This window comes from Plecotus auritus, assembly GCF_963455305.1.
Source record: "Plecotus auritus genome assembly, chromosome: X".
NCBI lineage: Eukaryota > Metazoa > Chordata > Mammalia > Chiroptera > Vespertilionidae > Plecotus > Plecotus auritus.
The window spans coordinates 25,235,159-25,259,722 of NC_137784.1; the positions used below are offsets into that span (position 1 = coordinate 25,235,159).

Here is a 24,564-nt window from a genome sequence, read left to right on the forward strand (position 1 = left end):
GAGATCATGTGGTATTTTTCTTTCATTGCCTGGCTTATTTCATTTAACATAATGCTCTCCAGTTACATCCATGCTGCTGCAAATGGTAAGAATTCCTTCTTTTTTATAGCAGCGTAGTATTCCATTGTGTAGATGTACCATAGTTTTCTAATCCATTCATCTGCTGATGGGCATTTAGGCTGTTTCCAAATCTTAGCTATGGTGAATTGTGCTGCTACAAACATAGGAGTGCATATATCCTTTCTGACTGGTGTTTCTAGTTTCTTGGGATATATTCCTAGAAGTGGGATTACTGGGTCAAATGGGAGCTCCATTTTTTTTTGTTTTTTTTTTGAGGAGACTCCATACTGTTCTCCAGAGTGGCTGTACCAGTCTGCATTCCCACCAGCAGTGCACGAGGGTTCCTTTTTCTCCGCAACCTCACCAGCACTTGTCGTTTGTTGATTTGTTGATTATTGCCATTCTGACAGGTGTGAGATGGTACCGCATTGTCGTTTTGATTTGCATCTCTCCAATAATTAGTGACTTTGAGCATGTTTTCATGTGTCTCTTGGCCTTCCTTCTGTCTTCTTTTGAAAAGTGTCTATTTAGATCAGTTGCCCATTTTTTGATTGGGTTGTTTATCTTCTTTTTAAGCTGCATGAATTATCTGTAAATGTTGGAGATTAAACCCTTATCGTTAATATCATTGGCAAATATGTTCTCGCATGCAGTGGGATTTCTTGTTGTTTTATTGATGGTTTCCTTTGCTGTGCAAAAGCTTTTTATTTTGATGTAGTCCCATTTGTTTATTTTCTCTTTAGTTTCCATTGCCTTATGAGCAGTATCAGTGAAGAAATTGCTTTGGCATATGTCTGATATTTCCCTGCTTGTGGATTCCTCTAGTATTTTTATGGTTTCCCATCTTATATTTAAGTCCTGTATCCATTTTGAGTTTATTTTTGTGTATGGTGTAAGTTGGTGGTCTAGTTTCATTTTTTTACATGTATCTGTCCAATTTTCCCAATACCATTTATTGAAGAGACTGTCTTGACTCCATTGTGTCAGAAACCAATCATTGTCCCCACTAGCAGAGAGGTGTGGACAAGAAACCTGGAAAGCTGGTTAACCTTGGAAGCTCTGAAAGGTCAGAGCTAATCACTCACTGTTTAGTTGAGACATTGGTAGCTGAAGTAGCCTCCATCCGTTAGTTTTATGTAAATTCTTGCTGATTGGCTATTATTGGAATTGCCTGCCTAAAGGCTGTGGGTGTGTCCCATAATCTTAATAAAAGGGATAGCAAGGCCAGAGTGGGGAGAGTTTTGGAAGGTTATATTTTTCTAGGAATATATCCATTTCCTCCAGGTTTTCCAGTTTGTTGGAATAGAGTGGTTCATAGTATTTTTTATCAATCCTTTGTATTTGGTGGGGTCTGTTGTTATTTCACCTCTTTCATTTCTGATTTTGTTTATTTGGGTCCTCTCTCTTTGCTTCTTGGTGAGCCTGGCTAGAGGCTCATCAATCTTGTGTATCCTTTCAAAGAACCAGCTCTTGGTTTTGTTGTTCTTTTGTATTGTTTTTTTTTTCTCAATGTCATTTATCTCCACTCTGATCTTTTATTATTTCCTTCCTTCTGCTTCAACTGGGCTTTCTTGTTGCTCTCTAACTCTTTGAGTTGTAGGGTTAGGTAATTTATTACCATTGTTTCTTGTTTTTTGCAGTAGGCTTGTAGAGCTATGAACTTCCCTCTCAAGACTGCTTTCGCTGTGTCACATAGATTGTGGATTGTTGTGTTTTCATTGTCGTTTGTTGCCATGATGTTTTTTATTTCTTCTTTGATCTCTCTGGTAACCCAGTCATTGTTTAATAGCATGCTATTTAGTCTCCATGTGTTTGTTTGGCTTTTTTTGCACTGTTTTTATTGTAGTTGATTTCCAGTTTTATGCCACTGTGATCTGAGAAGATGCTTGATATGATTTCTATCCTCTTCAATTTGAAGAGACTTTGCCTATGACTCAACATATGGTCTATCTATGAAAATGACCCATGTGCACCTGAGAAGAATGTATATTCTGTGGCTTTGGGGTGAAATGTTCTGAAGATGTCAATTAATTCCATCTGGTCTAGTGAGTCATTTAGGATTGATGTTTCTTTGCTGATTTTTTGTTTAGAGGATTTGTCCAATGGTGATAGCGGGGTATTAAAGTACCCTACTATAACTGTGTTGCTGTCAATCTTTCCCGTGATATCCTCCAGTTTTTTTTTTTTTTTATGTATTTGGGTGCTCCTGTATTGGGTGCATATATGTTTACCAGAGTTATTTCTTCTTGTTGGATTGCTCCCTTTAGTATTATGAAGTGTCTTTCCTTATCTCTTGTTATGTCCTTCACTTTGAGAACTAATTTGTCAGTATAAGTATGGTTACCCCAGCTTTTTTTTCATTTCCATTCACCTGAAAAACCTTTTTCCATCCCTTCACCATCAGTCTGTGTGCGTCTTTTTTTCTGAGGTGGGTTTCTTGTAGACAGCAGATATATGGGTCGTGTTTTCTTATCCAATCCGTTACCCTATGTCTTTTGATTGGGGCATTTAATCCATTTACATTTAAAGTTATTATTGATAGGTACTTATTTGCTGCCATTTTTATTCTTTACCCCATGTTCCTTCTTCACTTCCTATTTCTTATTTTTACAGCAGACCCTTTAGCATTTCTTGCATTGCTGGTTTGGTGGTAATAAATTCCCTTATTTCTTTTTTTGTCTGTGAAGCTCCTGATTTCACCTTCAATTTTGATTGATAGCCTTGCTGGGTACAGTATTCTTGGATTCAGACCCTTCCTTTGCATGACTTTGTATATCTCATTCCATTCCCTTCTGGCCTGATGAGTTTCTTTTGAGAAATCAGTCATTAGTCTGATGGGGGTTCCTTTGTAGGTAACTTTCTGTCTCTCTCTGGCCACTTTTAAGATTCTTACTTTGTCGTTGGTGTTTGCCAATTTAATTATAATGTGCCTTGGCGTCGGTCTTTTGGGGTTCATTTTGCTTGGGACTCTGTAAGCTTCTTGGATTTGTGTGGGTTTTTTCTTCCCTATATCAGGGAAGTTTTCTGTCATTATTTCTTCAAACAGGTTTTCTATTCCTTGCTCAGTTTCCTCTCCTTCTGGCACCCCTGTTATGCAGATGTTGTTTTGTTTCATGTTGTCCCAAAGTTCCCTTAGGCTCTCGTCCTGCTTTTTAATTTTTTTTTCCTAGAAACTGCTCTACTTGGGTATTTTTTCCTACCTTGTCTTCTAGCTCACTGATGTGGTCCTCTGCTTCTTCTAGTCTACTCTTGATGCTTTCTATTGAGTTCTTTATTGCAGCAATGTCATTTTTCATTTCTTATTGGTTCTTCTTTATTTCCTCTTGGTTGTTACACATATTGTTGAATTTGTCTTCCATTCTTTTCAGCCACCTTATGACCATTTCTCTGAATTCTTTCTCTGACAGGTTGCTTGACTCCATTTCGTTTACTTCCTTTTCTGCTTATGCCTGCTTTTCTTCATATGCGGGCTGTTTCTTTGTCTCCCCATAGTCTTTCTTCTCCAGGTATCTGGTTACATAGTTCTCTCTCTCCTTATCTCAGGCAAAATATGATCTTTCCGTGGTGCAGTGTAGAGCGCCTCTGAATCCGCATGTTTGCGCCATTTGGGGACCGGTGTTCTGGGGTTTGCAGCTGTTCGGTGGGTGCCGTAGTTGTAGATTTTCAGGCTTCCGATAACATCCACTTTCCCCTTTAAAATGGTGCAGTCTCCGCATCCAAGCCAGTCGCTCCAGGAGGGAACCCAGCAGCAGTGGGGACTGCCCAGTCAGGGGAGCCCCGTCCAGCAGTCCCCCACTGTCTCCTGGAGTATAGCTGTCCCTCACCTCACCAACAAACACTCCCTGTGCGACCCTCAGCTGTTTTTTCTATCTGCTCCGGGACAAGGATCGGGACACGTCTGTCTATTCCACCGCCATTTTTTGTTCCTCTTTGTTTCTTGATGAATCTGGCTAATGGTTTATCAATTTTGTTTAACCTTTCAAAGAACCAGCTGTTGGTTTCATTGATTTTTTTAATTTTTTTTTTTTAGCCTCTATGTTATTTATTTCTGCTCTAAACTTTATTATTTCCTTCCTTCAACTTACTCTGGGGCTTTTCTTATTGTTCTCTTTCTAGTTCTTTAAGTTGTTAAACAGCCTATTGTTATGTTGTTGGGTTTTTTGTTTTTTGTTTTTTTGTCTTTTGAGGTATGCCTGTAGTGCTATGAACTTTCCTCTCAGGACTGCTTTTGCTGTGTCCCAGAGATTTCGGGTTGTTGAATGTTCATTTTCATTTGTTTCCAGGAAGTTTTTATTTCTTTCTTGATCTTGTTGGTAACCCATTCATTGTTTAATAATATGCTATTTAGCCTCCATGTATTTGAATGTTTTGGGATGTTTTTACTGTAGTTGATTTCTAATTTAATTCCACTGTGATCTGAGAAGGTGCTTGATATGATTACAATCTTCTTGAGCTTGCAGAGACTTGTTTTTTGTCCTAATATGTGGTCTATCTTTGTGAATGATCCATGTGCACTTAAGAAGAATATATATTCTGCTGCTTTGTGGTGAAATGTTCTATAAATGTCAATTAAATCCACCTTATCCAGTGTGTCCTTTAGAGTCACTGTTTCCTTATTAAGTTTTTGTCTGGATGATATATCCAGTGAAGTCAGTGAGGTGTTAAAGTTCCCTACTATGACTGGATTGTTTTCAATCTCTCTGTTAAAGTCCTCTAGAAGTTTTGTTTTGTTTTCTTATATATTTAGGTGCTCCTATAATGGGTGCATATATGTTTACCAGGATAATATCTCTTGTTGGATCAATCCCTTTAGTATTATGTAGTGACCTTTGTTGTCTCTTGTGATGGCCTTCATTTTTTTAAATAATTTTTTTTAAAATAAATTTTTATTGATTTCAGAGAGGAAGGGAGAGGGATAGATAAAAACATCCATGGTGAGAGAGAATCGTGGATCAGCTGTCTCCTGCATGCCCCCTACTGCGGGTAGAGTCCACAACCCAGGCATGTGCCCTTGGCCAGAATCAAACCCGGGACCCTTCAGTCCACAGGCTGACACTCTACCCACTGAGCCAAACCAGCTGGGGCAATGACCTTCAATTTGAAGTCTATTTTGTTGGATATGAGTATTGCTACTTCAGCTTCTTTTTCCCCCATTTGCATGGAAATTTTTTTCCTATCCCTTCACTCTCATCCTCTGTGTGTCTTTTGTTCTGAAGTGAGTCTCTTGTAGACAGCATGTGGCTGGGTCATGTATTTGTATCCATTCAGCTACCCTATGCCTTTTGATTGGGGCATTTAATCCATTTTCATTTAGAGTTATTACTGATAGGTACTTATTTATTGCCATTTAAATTCTGTATGCTTAGGTTTCTCTGTTTCTTCTTCTCATTACAGCAGTCCCTTTAGCATTTCTTGTAATGCTGGCTTGGTGGTGATATACTCCTTTACCCTATTTTTGTCCAGGAAGTTCTTTATTTGGCCATTTATTTTCAATGATAGCATTGCTGGATATAGTAATCTTGGTTTCAGATCCTTGCTTTCTATTACCTTGAGTACTTCATGCCATTCCCTCCTGGCTTGTAGAGTTTCTGATGAGAAATTAGGTGTCAGCCTTATGGGAGCTCCCTAGTAGGTAACAGTTTTCTTTTCTCTTGCTGCCTTTAACATTCTCTCTTTGTCTTTAATTTTTGGCATTTTAATTATGATGTGTCTGGGCATGGTCCTGTTTGGGTTCTTCTTGCTTGAGGTTCTCTGTGTCTTCTGAACTTGTGTGACTTTTTCCTTTACCGGATTAGGGAATTTTTTTCTGCCATATTTCTTCAAACATGAAAGGGATTATTTCTCTATCCCCTTCTCCTTTTCTGCCTCTTCTGACGCACCTGCTATTCTAATATTGTTATGTTTCATGTTGTCCCACAGCTCCCTTAAGCTGTCTCCTGTTTTTTAATTGTTTTTGTTTTTTTCTTTTTTGTTCTCTTACTGAGTGATTTTTTTCAACCCTGTCTCCTAAGTCAGTGATTGAATGCTCAGCTTCCCCTAATGTGTTGTGTATTCCTTTCGTGTTCTTTATTTGTGCTATGTCATTCTTTATTTCTGTTTTCATAGTTGTTATATCTTTTTTCATGCTGTTGAGCATCTTTACCATCATTACTCAGAACTCTGTTTCAGATTAATTTCTTATCTCCATTCCATTTCTCTCTTCTTCTGGAGAATTCTCTTGTTCTTTTATTAGGGGTTGTTTCTTTGTCTCTTCATTTTGTTTGCCTGTTTGGGTTTGTGAATATGTATTAGGTACATCTGCTATGCCTCTCAATCTCTAGTGCAAGATAGTGTCAAATGCTGTTTCTGACTAGATTGATCAGGCAAAGTCTCAAAGCCTTCAGAGATCACCTCTGCCTACAGACATAGGATTACAACTTGAATTACCCTCAGACAATTGTCCTCAGCTGTGGAGAGAGTTTTCTTTCAATAGGGTGGGGCAGTTGCTTCTGCCTGGAGGCTATTTGTTATTTTTATTCTCTTAAGTGGCCTCAGGAACTCTGTACCCATGGGGCAAGGTGTTTTCCAATAGGATGGGTCCACTGTCTTCCCCTGATGCAAGGTCTCATGTATAGCAAATTTCTGTGTGGGAAAGATGTCCTCCACTGCATGAGGGATGGACCCAGCCCAGAAAACTGGGGTATCTGCCTTCTGAGCTCTAACCACAGAATTCCCTATCCTCACTTCTATTTGCACCGCTCCAGTCCACTCTGTCCTCCCTCTGCTGGAGCACAAGATGGGTGGCTCCACAGGGAATTTTGTCTATTGGCCCTTTAAGAGGGTGCCTGAATTTCCAGACATCTGTCCCTGGCAGATAGCAACCCTGCTGCTTTTCATAGCCAGATGTTATGTGGGTACCCTTATCAGTTCTGGTGCTCTCTATTGGGGGATCCAGCTTGGGGATTAGACTCCAGATTTCTCAGTGGCAATCCCCCACAGCTGGGATATCTCTCCAGAACCTCAGTTACTGTCTGTGGGCACCTGGCCAGTCCTTTTTTGCACCACCGGTCCCTCCTACCAGTCTCTATGCGGTCTCTACTTCTGGTCCTCTGCTATCAGGGTTCTCTCCTGAGAGTCTTGTTGTCAAAATTTCTATCAAACCCAAATAAGAAGATTTAAAGACAATCATCTGTTTCATAGCAAATGCTATATATTTGCCTTTGAATATATTTTTAAAGATGAATGAATTCCATGCATACAAAGTGTAGTCTGAGATCATGTCAGGAGTAAAACTTTCCAAATGGCAGAGCTAATTCTTAGAAATGTAGACTCTAAAACCAACTGAGGAGTGATGCTAGGATTAGCCAAGCAAAAAATAGCACCTGTGTCACCACTGTCATGAAGTTTAAATGAAGTGGATTAAAGCCAAGCTAATTTGTTTGTAAATGTCATTTTGAGGTTACAAATATTTCTCACAAGCCCGAGTGTTCATCAAATTTGACTCTCATCATTAATTTTTCATTCTAAAGTTACCCTGGTTAAAAAGTGAGGGCTTTCCACATTATATTGCATATCCCAAATGGAAATGACATACTACAGTACTACATAAGCAAAAGGCATCTACAACATAAACAATTTTATCCCCCATATTTTTATTCCTTAAAAATAACATCTTCACTTTGCTGTTCACAAGGAAAATCTGACAAAGCATTCTCTTAATGCAGAAAGTGTTGTGTAGATTGGCAAACAAGCCAATTTGTTTGAAACTTAGGGAAGTAAACAATGCATATGAAAGCAACAATGTACATATCAAATATGTCTTATAGGGAAATTGTAATAGAAAGTGAATTATCTGATTCACAATAGGATATATGCTGAAGCATAACAAAGTTGGTATATGCAATACATGAAAACCTCCAAATTAGATTTCAGTGACTTTTTAATTTATAAAACAATCCAATTAACAAAACATATATTTAAAATTCTAAAAACTTTTTTTGGCAAGTATTTCTTAAGCTAAATGTAACTTCAATCCCCTCATAATAAAATCCTCCACAAACATAAAGTATTTCATTAACCTCCTAAGGGGCATATTAGATATGAGGTAAAAATTACTTTGGAGAATAGCAAACATTGTCATGCATAAGCTAAAGAATCAATATTTAGTTAAAAATATGAACTTCTCAATGGTAATTACCACATAAGGCATGAAATAAATGTATGAATCTCCCCTCTTAGATACACTGCAGAGAATGTTCTAAATCTTAGAAGCTATTTGCTATTCTGTCTCAGCAAATAAAAACCCTTATGATATATTTCATATGTTTTCTTTTCATTACCATTGGTATCATCACTTGAAAAATACTGAACAATAATTTTTAAATTAATATTTGGGTATTTCCCTAACATACTGGCAGAAACTGATATGTATCTAAAAATATAAAATTTATGTTGAATCTCCATCTTATTGGCAGCCATAAAACTTTTAATAAACCATTTTAGGAGATAGAGTATGCTTTGAATTGGTAGGGAGTCCATAAATAGAAAGGGTTTTCAGATGGAAGAGTTTATTAGCAAAATGAAACTATAACTAGTGGTTTCATCTCTACGAACCAGCTTGTACTTCATATTATATTTGGTTCTTTTAATTGTCAAGTTGGAACTATCATAATAGTATTCCTATAGATCTATATGATGTGCATTTCAACATACACTTCCATTTAGGAAAACATGGAATTGGGTATATCAGGCTATTTTATGCTATAAAATACATTGTTTATGCAACTGCCCTTTTCTGATTACAGGTTAATCAATCTATACTTTCTGATTTTGATGTGGATACCTATCTAGCTACCCCTACTTCATTGATTCAAAGGAGGACTTAGAGATCAATAGCTATTTTATTACTTAATGAGAAAAATATCTATTTTAAAGCTACTGTTACTATTTTATGAAAGATAGGACACACACAAGAATAACTACAGCATATATTCCAGATAAGGGGAACTGACTACCACATATAGATGTAATTAAAAACCAAAAAAAAAACTGTTATAGGCTTATCCTTCAAATCCATATACTGCAGCTCTTATCCTCAGGGTTTGGAGTACATATTCTTATTACATTTGCCCTCTCTACCTCAATGGAGTATGACAAAACTTGTAAACCAATATTAGAAATAAACAATAATATAACCTTCTCCCATCCCACAAAACAAGAAAATGTGACTGATACAATTTCTTCATCAGAGCTAAACTTGGGGCTTCACCTACTGAAGCAACAAAAGAGGTTACAGGAGTCAGTGCTCAGCTATGCACTATCTAAAGAGAAGAAACATTTCTTATGAATTTAATCTGTTTCCAACTTCAGAAACACATTTGTATAATTATACTTTTCCTTCTCAGGTACAGGTGCTTACCAAGAGCAATATAATGATCAGTTAGATATGAATATTATGGTCCTTGGGATAGTTAAATATCTCATTTTAAATTACTGAATTTCCATTTTGATTGATATATCATTTTTTGAGCTCTTTTAAAGTAAACTCCCCACCCCCCAACACCACCACCATATGGATCTGCTTGGAATAAAATGAGGCAATCAGGTTTCTGGGTCTCCAGGATTGAGGATTTGATTCTGGTGGATGATAATTCACCAATGAAAGGCTATACTCTGAGTTATTTCTGAGCTTTTCACCACCACACAAGGATCTCCTTATTTGGAAATGACTCAATATTCCAAAGACCAGTGAATTATGTAATCCTAATCAGATATCAGCTTGGATTGTATCACAGTTATCAGTCCCACTTACACTGTTTCTTCAACTTCTGGTTTTAGAGTGTGGCAAAGCCTCAAGAAAGTAAGAACAGAGTCTGCAATTTCAAAGAGTTCAGCAAACAAACAAAAAGTGCTTCAGAGGCCAGAAGAAAAACAGAGGTCAGAAATGATTATCCCTCTAATCCTTGTGTCTGGAGGGTATGACCATGTAGCATCTGAGATAAGGATGAAATTTACGTAAGTGGAATATAATCTATCTATCCTATCTAATAAAAGATTAATATGCAAATTAACCATCACTCCGCTACACCCACAAACCACACCCACCAGCCACACCCACCAGTCAATCAGGAGCAAGTATGCAAATTAACACACCCAATATGGAGGTTAATTTGCATACCCAGGAGTAGAGCGAAGACTGAAGACAGCATAGAAGGAAGCCAAGCATTGCAGAAGGGAGAGAAGCTGTGGAGAAGCAAGCAAGTGGGGCTTCAGAGAAGGGAGGGAAGCAGGCGGGACTGGGGAGAAGGGAGGGAAGCAGGCGGGGCAGGGGAGAAAGGATGGAAGCAGGTGGGGCGATGGAGGAGGGAGGGAAGCAGACCGCCACAGGAAGCCCTATTGCAGGAATCTTCCTGCAACGGGCCTCTAGTATAAATATAAAAGTCTAAGCGACTGTTACAACCGAATGAATGGAATTACTGGTTAACCAGTTGCTAAGATACACACTGACCACCAGGGGGCAGACACTCAATGCAGGAGTTTCCTGATGGTCAGTGCGCTCCCACAGCTAGAGCGCCGCTCAGCCAGAAGCCGGGCTCATGGCCTCTGCAGCAGGGCTACTGAGCAGAGGCAGCAGGCACACACCGGGGCTGGGGTGGGCAGGAGCAGTGCAGTGCCCGGCCCTGGTTCAGGCTCCTCCCCAGCTGCCTGCCGCTTAGTGCACTACTGCATCCCTCATACCCCATAAGCCTGCAGTTACAAGCTCCAAAGAACGGTTGGGGCGTAGACACTCGGAGTAACCAGGATGAGCCTGATATCGCTGCTGGGCTCCTAGAACTCTGCGTTGGGCATCAAGATCAAATCTCATCCCTTACCCATTGCCCCAGAGCTACAGAGGAAGGCAGCAATATAACAATGGCCACAATGTAGTGACTGACAATTGGGGTAAAAGTCAAAGAGATGGATCTGAAGGGTGGGACGTGGGCAACAGAGCACCCCCGCCCCCCAAGATCCCCAACTTTGTACTGTTCATCTCAGAGCATCTCTTATCCAGCTCCGAGAGGTGGAAAGCAACCAGCACGGCCCAATGTGTCCACTGGGGAACCTCCCAGCCAGCAAGGTGTGACCCTGGCCACAGAAGGGACATTTAGAAATATTTTTTCAGGAAGCTGTGGGGAGGAGGATAGACTCCCCACGCAACTTCCCGGCAGCTCATGGGGACGTGGAAACTGCCTGGGCACCCGGGCATGGGCTCCCAATTTCCTTTCAATATGCACGAATCTGTGCCCTGGTAAAAATATAAAAACAGTGTTGTCTGTCAACTAAAGAAGCAGAAAATAATAACCATCCATGGAGGGTTTCCCTCAGAGTGACAAATTATAACAGAAGCAGTGCCAGGAACAGATTTCCTAATTTAAACAGTAAACTATGGAGTATATGAATGAAATTGGCAAGAGTGGCTAATTAATTATAGCTGATTAATGTATCAAATCTCTTGGTAGAATAAGCAAAACATGAACTTTTTATAATTATTTGGAGTCAATGTACTCTGAATGTAGTATGCCTCATCCATGAGGCATATACATTCCAAAGGCATTATTTTCCCCCAAAATTTTACACTTTAGTTTTAGATATTGGTATTTTGAGAATTAAAATCACAAAGAACAATTCATGATATATTGCAAGAATACAGAACTTTTTAAATATATCTGGACTACAGAAAAACATATGATGCATAGTTTCTACTTTGGGCCTAGTTTCTGGAAATGTTAAGTTTATGGCAATAAACATTAAACGATATTGAAAACAGTGGTAGTCCAGAAATATACCAACCTTCAGGATCCAGTAGTTTCTCTATGCCTAATTGATATTTTGCGATGTTGAATGCATGTTCCAGTCTTTGTGCGGCTGACTGCTGGCAAACCACACTATTCCAATCAAACAGGTCTGGCCTAAAACACACACACAAAGACTAATATAAATCAATTTAGAATGTTTCATAAAGTTCACTTCAATTCTGGTTTTTAATTGACAACCCATGCCCATAGCCCTTAAATTTTTTACTCTTCGATATCCCTCAATAAGTTTTTTCACTTAAACAAGGCACAATTTTAATTAAAAATCCCGAGGGAAATTAACCAGAATTTATTCTCCCTCACCCAGGAAACAATAATGTGTTAAATCCAATCTCATGGATTTGAACCAGTCATTTGCTGGTAACTTCTATTTATATAAACCTAGTCCAGACCTCTTTCGTGAATTCCAGACTCTCGGGTCATCTGCTTACTCCACTTAGAGTTACCATAAGACTCAAATGTCCAAAATTGAGCTTCTGATATCCATCCCCATCACACTCTCCCCCAAACCCACCTACTTCTCTTGAAGTCCTCCCTTACTCAACAACCAATGACAAATGCAAATTTTCAGTATGCTCAGACAAGAGACTTTGGAGTGAATATTGAGGACTCTTTCACTCCCATACAACACTTAGCTGGAAATATCTCCACAATTTGATCACTCCTCATTATCTTGCTGCTATCACCTTAATCCAAAATCACCATTTTATTCTGCATGGATTATTGCAATAGCCATGGCTGCCCAACTCCCACCCTTGTGCTTGTTAATATATTCTTAGCAGAGCTGCCAGAGTGATCTGTTAAAATGGTTCATCATAATATTATTCTCAAATCCCTGCTATTGGGGAGTAAAACGTACTGATTTAACAAGGACCTACATGGTCTGGTTCACCATTAGACCCTTGATTTTATTTCTTGCCTCTCTCCTCATATTCCTCAAACAGGCTAGTTTCCTGCATTTGCTTTACCTCCACCTGGAGTTCTCTTTCCCCATACATCAACATGGTTCTCTCCACATACTTTGAGTCTTTACTCCAAAATCACACTATTAGTGACTCCTTCCTTGCCCTTCCACATCTAAAATTGTTCACTCCCAAATCAAACTTACATACACTCATTTCCTTTCCCTATTAACTATTCTGCATTTTTCTCATTAGCACTTACTACTATTTAACATTTTATGTATTTTAATTAATATCCTTCATCTATCTCCCCCAGGGGAATGTAGAATACAGAATATTATTTTTTGCCAGTTTTGTTCACTTCTAGAAACGCAGCCTGACACATAATAAGGGCTCGATAAACATTTATTGACTACACCAGAAAATGGATGAGAACATACTATGTCAGGATCATTTTACTTGATAACAGAGAAAACACCTAGCGTAAGAAGCAGTTCTTATCCTATAAGGATTTTACATATAATGAGGGAAAAATGCATACATCACAGTAAGTTAAATTCTAAATTTGAAAGCTACAGATAAGATATAAGCCTTTTTAACATCTGACGAGGTCAAGAACATTTTTTAAAGCTTAAGGGAGTCTGAAATGGTAGATTGTGTTTATCGTTAAGAATAGTATTTGAAAATGAATTCTAAGTTGTGTGGATATTAAATAAACAAAGTTCTGAGGGAAGAAAAATGCACAATGTGCTCAGTCATTCAAGACCTCATAGGCTTGGCTTCACTTGGAGATTTCTAGTATCATGTGGTGGGAGATATGGTTAGGAGGAGGAACTGGGATGAATACGCAAAGGCCTTGGCTATTAAGAAATTACAATTTACCCCAACAACATTGGAAACCATAAGGTAAGTGGTCCTTCATCTTTTTTGGATCATAGTTACCTTTGAGAATTTGATTAGTGCTATGACATGTCTTCCCAGACAAATAACCTGTCCATATCTTTAAACAAAATTTGCATAGAATTTTATGATATTTGGGTCTGTCCGTAGACTCCTGATAAAGAACTCATGCTCTGCAAGGGAAGAAAATACAAGGATTGGATTTCCTCTTATTTTCTAAAACCATAATTCAAAAGAAAGGTCCAATTTTATTTCTCATTTGACTCTCATTTCCTTTTTTTTAAATTGCTCCTAGCCTGATTAACTCACCAGAATTTTGTGCACTTCTTAGGAAATCTACTCTCCCCTAAATAACCTAAATATTCCAAGTTATGCAAAATAGCTAACACTTTTTTAGAACCTAATATATGTATAAATTCAGTGCTGCCTCCAGTAGTGGAAGACTATAAGAAATAAAATTTAAATTCTAGAATATTTGGGGAAACTTGAACTTCACTATACAACCTCTGCCCATCTTCAGTTTTTCATTTCTCAGTAATGGGAGTGAAAAAGAATATAGGTGGGGGAGTGTGGGAAACTAGTTTTCTCTCCTACAGTAAAGTAATCAAGATTAAATGAGTATGATGGGAAAGAATAAAATGGTTTCTGTATTCTAACCCTCTTCTCTTCATCACCTCCCCCTTCTCCTTGGTCACTAACTGAACATGTAAGCAAGAACTTATCTAAGTCATGTAATCTATTTGAACTTCAGTATTTTCATTTGAAAAAGAAGGGATTGTATGAAATGGCCTCTGAGGTCTCTTCTAGAATTAAAATTAATCCCATTAATTGTTTTAAACCATTAAAACTCACCAGTAATTAACATTTTACATAACTATGGTTTTCAAATGTATGAAGAATTGTAAAACTAACCAATTGTAGAGGAAAGCCACATACCTGCCCATGCTAACCTAGACCATAATTCATAAGTAAGGGAAATGTAACTAAGGATTACCAGTATTTTGAGGAAACATATTGAATTATACAACATAGACTAGTAGATAAGCAAAGTCCTCTATAATCAAATCCTAATTCCACCACATATTAGCCAAATGGTCTTAGGGAAATCACATTACTTCTATATGCCTTAGTTTCCCAATTTGTAAAATGGGGCTAGTCACTGTATCTACATCATGAGAAATATATGGTATATTTTACTTAGAAGGCTGCCCACAAAATAATAATTGTTTAAAAACATTAACCTCTGGAAAAAAAAGATGGCGGCTGGCAGGACAGAGGTGAGGGAGAGGAAGTGAGTGAGTGAGGGTATGAAAGGAGAGTGTGTGGATGTGTGTGAGTGAGGAAGGGATAGTTAAATCTTGCAGGAGCAGCAGGGGCTGGCAGACCAGGCTCTCTTGGACAAGGAGAGACTACTACCACTGTGGGCACTCCCTGGACTGCAGGCTCGGGCACAGAGCCCACGCCATCTTGAAGGGGACAGCGGCCTTTTCTAGGAACTCATCAGCACCACCACCCAGACAGGACTTTGACACTGCCCGCGACCTAGCAGCCACTCCAGCCAAAATCCTGCTACCCCAGCTGCAGACCCGCTGACCCTGGGACCTCCACCTCCAGTGGGAGCCACTGGGAGCCCCTGCTGCATGTGATTCTGTACAGAAAAGGGCATGCTGCCCTGCAGTAGAAATTCTGAATTTCCTCTGCCTGAATAACTGCCCACAGACACCCCAGCTATGTAACTTCAGAGCCAGGGCCCATCAAAGTGCATCAGAGCTCTGCGCCAGCAAATGCACTGGCAAACGCACTGCCAGCCACAGTTCACACGCGCATTTCCAATGGGCAGGCACCCTGAGCCCATCTATCCACAGGGTGCTTGTGGGAGCTGCTGTGATCTTTGACAAACAGGGACGCACTGTCCCTGGCAGTAGAAATGCTAAATTCACTCATCCTGGATACCTGCACACAGACACCCCAGCAGTGTAACATCACTGCCAGGGCCACTCAAAGTGCGTCAGAGCTCTGTGCCTGCAACTCACCGCCACAGATGCACACATTTCCAAAGGGCAGGCACCCTGAGCCCATATATCCACAGGGTCTTCTGGGGAGCTGCTTTGAGCCACTGCTGGGTGTGATTCTGTACAGACAAGGACGCGCTGCCTTGCAGTAGAAATTCTGAATTCCCTCCTCCTGAATAACTGCCCACATACACCTCAGCTGCTTAACTTCAGCGCCAGGGCCCCTCAAAGTGCATCAGAGCTCTGCGACGGCAAATGCACAACCAGTCCGCATGCACATTTCCAACGGGCAGGCACCCTGAGCCCATCTATCCACAGGGCGCTTGTGGGAGCTGCTGAGTCCTTGCTGGGTATGATCTTGGACAAATAGCGATGCACTCCCTGTGGCAGTAGAAATTCTGAATTCACTCATCCCGGATACCTGCCCACAGACACCTCAATTACGTGGCTTCAGTGCCAGAGCCCTTCAGAGTACTTCAGCAACCCTCACAGGCAAACGCACCACAGGTGCCCTTGTGATCCTCCAGTGGGAGCGTGCGCATATCCACCACAGGTGCAGCAGCAAAAGCTGAGTCTTCCCACCCCACAACTACAGAACTCTGGACACCACAGTCATGCCTTTTCAGAACACAGGGTTCCTGAGACACATCATCCCAACAGACGGTTCCTGGGTGCCACTGTGAGTCCCCGCTGGGCACGCACAATTTCAATGAAGGGTGCAAGACAGCAAAAATTGAGACACCCCCTCCACGGTTGCTGACTTCTAGACACCTCAGTTGTACCTTTCCAGCTCACAGGCCAACATCAAGAGAACCAAAATAGCTCAAGTAGGGAGCTACACTAGATCACCAAGCCCAGGAGACCTGAGAGATCGCACCAGTAGCACCATCCCCAAAAGAAACTGAGTATCAAACCAATCGGACCTGCAATTAAAACATTACAGCAAAACATGGGAAGACAAAAAAACAACACAATCCCCAAAGGAAAGAAAAAGAGGAATCGCCAGAAAGGGAGTTAAATGAAATTGAGGCTAGCAACATATCAGAGAAAGAATTCAGAGTAATGGTTATAAGGATGTTTAAACAGCTGGATAACAAATACACACAACTCAATGAGAACTATAAGGAGCTGAATGAGAATGTCACTAACATGAAAAGGAACCAAGAGGAGATGAAGAACAACACAGCTGCAATAAAGAACACAATGGAAGGCTTAAACAGTAGACTAGAAGAGGCTGAGGACAGCATCAGTGAATTAGAAGACAAGGTAGGAAAAAACACACAAACACAGCAGCAACTGGAAAGAAGACTTAAAAAGCAAGAGGAAAGCCTAAAGGAGCTTTGGGACAATGAAAAATGAAACAACATTCGCATAATAGAGGTACAAGAAAGAGAGAAAGAGAAGCAAGGAATAGAAAACCTGTTTGAAGAAATAATGACAGAAAACTTCCCTGATATTGGCAAGAAAAAAACTATGCAAGTCGAAGAAGTACACAGAGTACCAAACAAGTTGAACCCCAAAAGATCGACACCAAGAAACATCATAATTAAATTGGCGAACTCCAACGACAAAGTAAGAATCTTAAAGGCTGCCAGAGAGAGACAGAAAGTTACCTACAAGGGATCTCCTATTAGAATATCAATTGATTTCTGAACAGAAACACACTAGGTCAGAAGAAAATGGAATGAAATATACAAAGTGATGCAAAGCAAGGGACTGAATCCAAGAATACTGTACACAGCAAGGCTATCATTCAAAACTGAAGGTAGAAAGAGGAGCTTCATAGACAAAAAATGACTAAGGGAGTTTATTACCACCAAACCAGCAATGCAAGAAATGCTAAAGGGTCTGCTGTAAAAAGAAGAAATAGGAAGTGAAGAAGGAACACAGGGGTAAAGAATAAAAATGGTGACAAACAAGTACCTATCAATAATAACTTTAAATATAAATGGATTAAATGCCCCAATCAAAAGACACAGCGTAACTGAGTGGATAAGAAAACATGACCCATATATCTGCTTTATATAGGAAACCCACCTCAGAAAAAAAGACGCACACAGACTGATGATGAAGGGATGGATAAAGGTTTTTCTGGTGAATGGAAATAAAAGCTGGGGTAGCAATACTTATATCTGACAAATTAGATCTCAAAGTGAAGGACATAACAAGATATAAGGAAGGCCACTTCATAATACTAAAGGGAGCAATCCAATAAGAAGAAATAACTCTGGTAAACATATATGCACCCAATACAGGAGCACCCAAATACATAAAAAAAACTCCTGGAGGATATCAAGGGAGAGATTGACAGCAATACAATCATAGTAGGGGACTTTAGTACACCACTATCACCATTGGACAAATCCTCTAAACAAAAAATCAGCAAAAAAAAAATCAATCCTAAATGACTCACTAGACCAGATGGAATTAATTGACATCTTCAGAACATTTTACCCATAAGCCACAGAATATACATTCTTCGCAAGTGCACATGGGTCATTTTCAAAGATAGAGCATATATTGGGTCACAGGCAAAGTTTCTTCAAATTCAAGAAGATAGAAATCATATCAAGCATCTTCACAGATCACAGTGGCATAAAACTGGAAATCAGCTACAATAAAAACAATCCAATAAAATCAAACACATGGAGACTAAATAGCATGCTATTAAACAATGACTGGGTTACCAGAGAGATCAAAGAAGAAATAAAATACATCATGGCAACAAACAACAATGAAAACACAATAATCCAAAATCAATGGGACACAGCAAAAGCAGTCATGAGAGGGAAGTTATTAGCTGTACAAGCCTACTTCAAAAAACCAAGAAACAATGGAAATAAATTACCCAACCCCACAACTCAAAGAGTTAGAAAGAGAGAAACAAGAGAAGTCCATTGTAAGCAGAAGGAAGGAAATAATAAAGATCAGAGCGGAGATAAACAACATAGAGACAAAAAAAAAGCAATACAAAAGATCAACAAAACCAAGAGGTGGTTCTTTTTTTTATTATTTTATTTTATTAATTTTTTACAGAGAGGAAGAGAGAGGAGAGGGATAGAGAGCTAGAAACATCGATGAGAGAGAAACATCAATCAGCTGCCTCCTGCACACCCCCCACTGGGGATGTGCCCGCAACCAAGGTACGTGCCCCTGACCGGAATCGAACCCGGGACCCTTCAGTCCGCAGGCCGACGCTCTATCCACTGAGCCAAACCGGTTTCAGCTAAGAGGTGGTTCTTTGAAAGGATAAACAAGATTGATGAACCTCTAGCCAGGCTCACCAAGAAGCAAAGAGAGAGGACCCAAATAACAAAATCAGAAATGAGAGAGGAGAAATAACAAAAGAACCAACAGAAATACAAAGGATTATTAAAAAATACTATGAACAACTCTATTCCAACAAACTGGACAACCTGGAGGAAATGGATATATTCCTAGAAAAATATAACCTTCCAAAACTCAATCAGGAAGAATCTAAACATCTCAATATGCCAATAACTAAGGAAGAAATTGAAGCACTCATCAAAAAGCTTCCAGCAAACAAAAGCCCAGGGCCAGACGGCTTCACAGGGGAGTTTTACCAAACATTCAAGGAAGAAATAAAACCTATACTCCTCAGACTATTCCAAAAAATTCAAGAGAAAGGAACACTTCCAAACTCATAATATGAAGCCAGCATCACCCTAATACCAAAACCAGATAAAGACAACACAATGAAAGAGAATTACAGGCCAATATCCCTCATGAACATAGATGCCAAAATCCTCAACAAAATTCTAGCAAATCGGATTCAGCAGTACATCAGAAAGTTCATACACCATGACCAAGTAGGATTTATCCCAGGGATGCAAGGATGGTACAATATCCGCAACTCAATAAACGTGATACATCACATAAACAAATTGAGGGAGAAAAATCATATAGTCATATCAATTGATGCAGGAAAGCATTTGGCAAAATTCAACACCCTTTCTTGATAAAAATTCTTAGCAAGGTGGGAATAGAAGGATCATACCTCAACATAAGAAAAGCCATATATGACAAACTCACGGACAACATCATACTCAATGGGCAAAAACTAAAACCATTTCCCCTAAGAACAGGAACAAGACAGGGATGCCTACTGTCACCACTCCTGTTCAACATAGTACTGGAAATACTAGCCATTGCAATTAGACAACAAGAAGAAATAAAAGGCATCCAAATTGGAAAAGAAGAAGTAAACTGTCCTTATTCGCAGATGACATGATATTGCACATAAAAAACCCGAAGGACTCCATGAAAAAAACTATTAGACGTAATAAATGAATTCAGCAAGGTAACAGGATACAAAATTAGTGCCAAGAAATCTATGGAATTTCTATACACCAATAGTGAACTTACAGAAAGAGAGACTAAAAAGCAATCCCATTTACCATCACACCAAAAAAATTAAGATACCTAGGAATAAACTTAACTAAGGAGGTAAAAGACCTATACGTGGAAAACTACAGGACACTGAAAAGAAAGAGATAGAGGAAGATGTAAACAGATGGAAGAACTTACCATGTTCATGGATTGGTAGAATCAAAATCATTAAAATGTCCATACTACCCAAAGCAATCTATAGATTCAATGCACTCCCCATTAAAATACCAATGGCATCTTTCACAGACCTAGAAAGAACTCTCCAAAAATTCATCTGGAATAAAAAAAAAGGACCCCTAATAGCCACAGCAATCCTGAGAAAGAAGAACAAAGTAGGTGGGATCTCAATACCAGATTTCAAGCTGTATTACAAAGCCACTGTCCTCAAAACAGCCTGGTACTGGCACAGAACAGACATATAGATCAATGGAACAGAATAGAGAATCCAGATATCGACCCAAACCAATATGTGCAATTAATATTTGACAAAGGAGGCATGAGCATACAATGGAGTCAAGACAGTCTCTTCAATAAATGGTGTTGGGAAAATTGGACAGATACATGCAAAAAAATGAAACTAGACCACCACCTTACACCATACGCAAAAATAAACTCAAAATGGTTACAGGACTTAAATATAAGATGGGAAACCATAAAAATACTAGAGGAATCCATGGGCAGCAAAATCTCAGACATATGCCAAAAGAACTTTTTCACGGATACTGCCCCTAGGGTAATGGAAGCCAAAGAGAAAATAAACAAATGGGACTACATCAAAATAAAAAGCTTTTGCATAGCAAAAGAAACCATCAACAGAACAACAAGAAAGCCCACTGTATGGGAGAACATATTTGCAAATGTTGATCACTGATAAAGGTTTAATCTCCAACATCTACAGGCAGCTTATACAACTTAATCAAAGGAAGATAAATGATCCAAGAAAAAAATGGGCAACAGACCTAAATAGAATCTTTTCGAAAGAAGACAGAAGGAAGGCCAAGAGACACATGAAAACATGCTCAAAGTCACTAATTATCCGAGAGATGCAAATCAAAACAACAATGCAATACCATCTCACACCTGTCAGAATGGCTATCATCAACAAATCAACAAACGACAAGTGCTGGTGAGGTTGCGGAGAAAAAGGAACCCTCGTGCACTGCTGGTGGGAATGCAGACTGGTGCAGCCACTGTGGAGAACAGTATGGAGTTTCCTCAAAAAACTGAAAATGGAACTCCCATTTGACCCAGTAATCCCACTCCTAGGAATATATTTTAAGAAACTAGAAACACCTGCCCTAACCGGTTTGGCTCAGTGGATAGAGCGTTGGCCTGCGGACTGAAGGGTCCCAGGTTCGATTCCGGTCAAGGGCATGTACCGGGGTTGTGGGCACATCCCCAGTAGGGGGCGTGCAGGAGGCAGCTGATCGATGTCTCTCTCTCATCGATGTTTCTAACTCTCTATCCCTCTCTCTTCCTCTCTGTAAAAAATCAATAAAATATATTAAAAAAAAAAAGAAACTAGAAACACCAATCAGAAAGGATATATGCACCCCTATGTTCATAGCAGCACAATTTGCAATAGCCAAGATTTGGAAACAGCCTAAGTGCCCGTCAGCAGATGACTGGATCAGAAAACTATGGTACATCTACACAATGGAATACTATGCTGCCATAAAAAAGAAGGAATTACTACCATTTGTAGGGACCTGGATGGAATTAGAGAACATTATGCTAAGTGAAATAAGCCAGTCAATGAAAGAAAAATACCACATGATCTCACTCATTTGGGGATAATGAAAAACATTATAAACTGATGAACAAAAAGATAGATACAGAGGCAGTAAAGCATCAAACAGACTGTCAAATTACAGCGGTAAGGTTAGGGAGAGGTGGGGGAAATAAGAGATCAATTGAAGGACTTATATGCATGTATATAAGAGTAACCAACGGATGCAAAACATTGGGGGGTGAGTGCATGTATGGGAGTGGGGTGGGGGGGGGCAATGGTAAGATATGTACACATATAATACCTTAATAAAAAAATGTAAAAAAAATAAAATAAAAAATGACACCACTAGGAAAAAAAAAAAAAAAAGGTATCCCCCCATTTGTCTTAGTGGAGCACAATTTAGGTTGCTACCTGAATCAGTATCTCCAGGATTAGAGCTCCTTTTGCTCAAATAAATGCTCTTTATTGCAATCTAAAATTGCTATTGGAAAAAAAATAAAATTACTATTAGTTTGCAGCTTTGTATTAAGTAGGAAATCCATATACTGTCAGAAATCAACTTATCAGGAAATAAAAATACATAATTATGACCATCAGACAGAATAAAAGAACTGGGGACCACTTCTAGGAAATGGAGTGTGATAGGGTAGGATTACGGTCATGAAGTCACATTTTGCTTGATTTTTTTCCTTTACTCTCTGACTTACTTTTTTTTGCTGTACATATTTTATTTTATTGGATTGTTCTTTTATTTTTTCCTTTTTAAATTTTTCAATTACAGTTGACATTCAATATTATTTTATACTAGCGGCCCAGTGCACAAAATTTGTGCATGGGGGGGGGGTCTCTCAGCCCGCCTGCACCATCTCACAATCCAGGACCACTGGCTCCTAACCGCTCACCTGCCTGCCTGTCTGATCGCTCCTAACCACGCACCTGCCTGCCTGATTGCCCCTAACCACTTGCCTGCTTGCCTTATTGCCCCTAACTGCTCGCCTCTCTACCTGATTGCCCCTAACCACTCTGCATGCCTGCCTGATCGCCCCTAACTGCTTGCCTGACTGCCTGATCACCCATAACCGCCTCTGCCTTGGCCCCCGCCACAACGGCTTCGTCCGGAAGGACATCTGGAATGTCATTCAGCTGTCCGGTCTAATTAGCATATTATGCATTTATTATTATAGATTAGTTTCACTTGTATAGCATAATGGTTAGGCACTTATATAATTTAAACAATGATCCCCAGCCCTTGCTGGATAGCTCAATTGGTTAGAGCAGTGGTCGGCAAACTGCGGCTCGTGAGCCACATGCGGCTCATGAGCTGCGGTTTGCCGCTCTGTTGACTAATGAGTTTGCCAACCACTGACCTAGACTCTCAATTCCAATAATTTCAGGCTGTTGTTGTTCCTTGTGATTAAGCCCCTATCCCAGTGGTCAGCAAACTCATTAGTCAACAGAGCGGCAAACCGCGGCTCGCGAGCCACAGTTTGCCAACCACTGGGTTAGAATATCATCCACATAAGCCAAGGTTGTGGACTCAATCACAGGTCAGGGCACATAGAAGAATCAATCAATGAGTGCATAAATAAGTGAAACAACAAAGCAATGTTTCTTTTTCTCTCTCTCTTCTTTCTTCTCCCTCTGAAAGTCAATCAATCAATAATTATTTTTTAAAAAGTCATCCCCCGAATAAATCTAGTACCCACCTTGTACCATACATAATTATTACAATATTATTGACTATCTTCCTTATGCTATATTTCACATCCCCATGACTATTTTGTAACTACCGATTTGTGCATTGGTAGTTACCAAATAGTAATACCTCATCTTTTTACCCATCCCTCTAACCAACCCCTTCCCATCTGGCAACCATCAGTATGTTCTCTGTATCTCTGAGTCTATGTCTATTTTGTTTGTTCATTTTTCTTATTCTTTAGATTCCACACATAAGTGAAATCATATGCTATTTGTCTTTCTCTGTCTGAATTATTTCATTTAGCATAACATCCTCTAGGTCCATCCATGTTGTTGTCTGACTTACTTTTAAAACCATGTGCTGTGTAAATGCACTAAATGCACCAATCAAAAGACACAGAGTGGCTGAATGGATAAGAACACATGAACAAAAATTGTTCCAGAGACAGACAAGCATTGAACAGACAAATTTCAGAGCGAAGACAGGGAGGGGGATAAGAGACCAACCAAAGGACTTGTATGCATGCATATAAGCATAACCAATGGCCACAGACACTAGGGGGGTAAGGGTTTGTTCTAGGGGAGGGGGGGTGGCCAGGAAGAGGTCAATAGAGGAAAAATGAGACATATGTAATATTATATGTAATACTTTAAACAATAAAGAATTTTTAAAAAAAACATATGCTGTGTTTACTCTATGGTAACAAATTAAAATAAGCAATTAGGAAGAATACTTAATTGCAACTTTAATTTACAGAACTTATCTACATAATTTGAGCATATTTCTAATCAATTATCATTTGTTTTTTCCCATAAAAGTAAAATGTGGCTTCCTTTTAATGACACTGTCCTGGACTTTGTGTTTTAAGATAATACTTTTAATTTCCTACATATTAAGATAAAATTTATCCTTAAATAGATATAAACCCACAAATATTCTAACCGCAAAGCTCTTTACCTATCCCTAATGTTTTATATTAAGTGCATACCTTTGTCCTATATAGCTTAGTCACTCAGTT

At 39.3% G+C, this 24,564-nt stretch overlaps 1 protein-coding gene across 1 annotated transcript in view; it reads right to left on the reverse strand.

The window, feature by feature from the left end:
- The window catches only part of DMD (dystrophin), a 2,407,712-nt gene that overhangs the window by 1,921,533 nt on the left and 461,615 nt on the right, over nt 1-24,564 (reverse strand). The window contains 1 exon segment of the mRNA XM_080651877.1: nt 11,869-11,987. Within this exon segment, the coding sequence (XP_080508003.1) occupies nt 11,869-11,987 (119 nt within the window).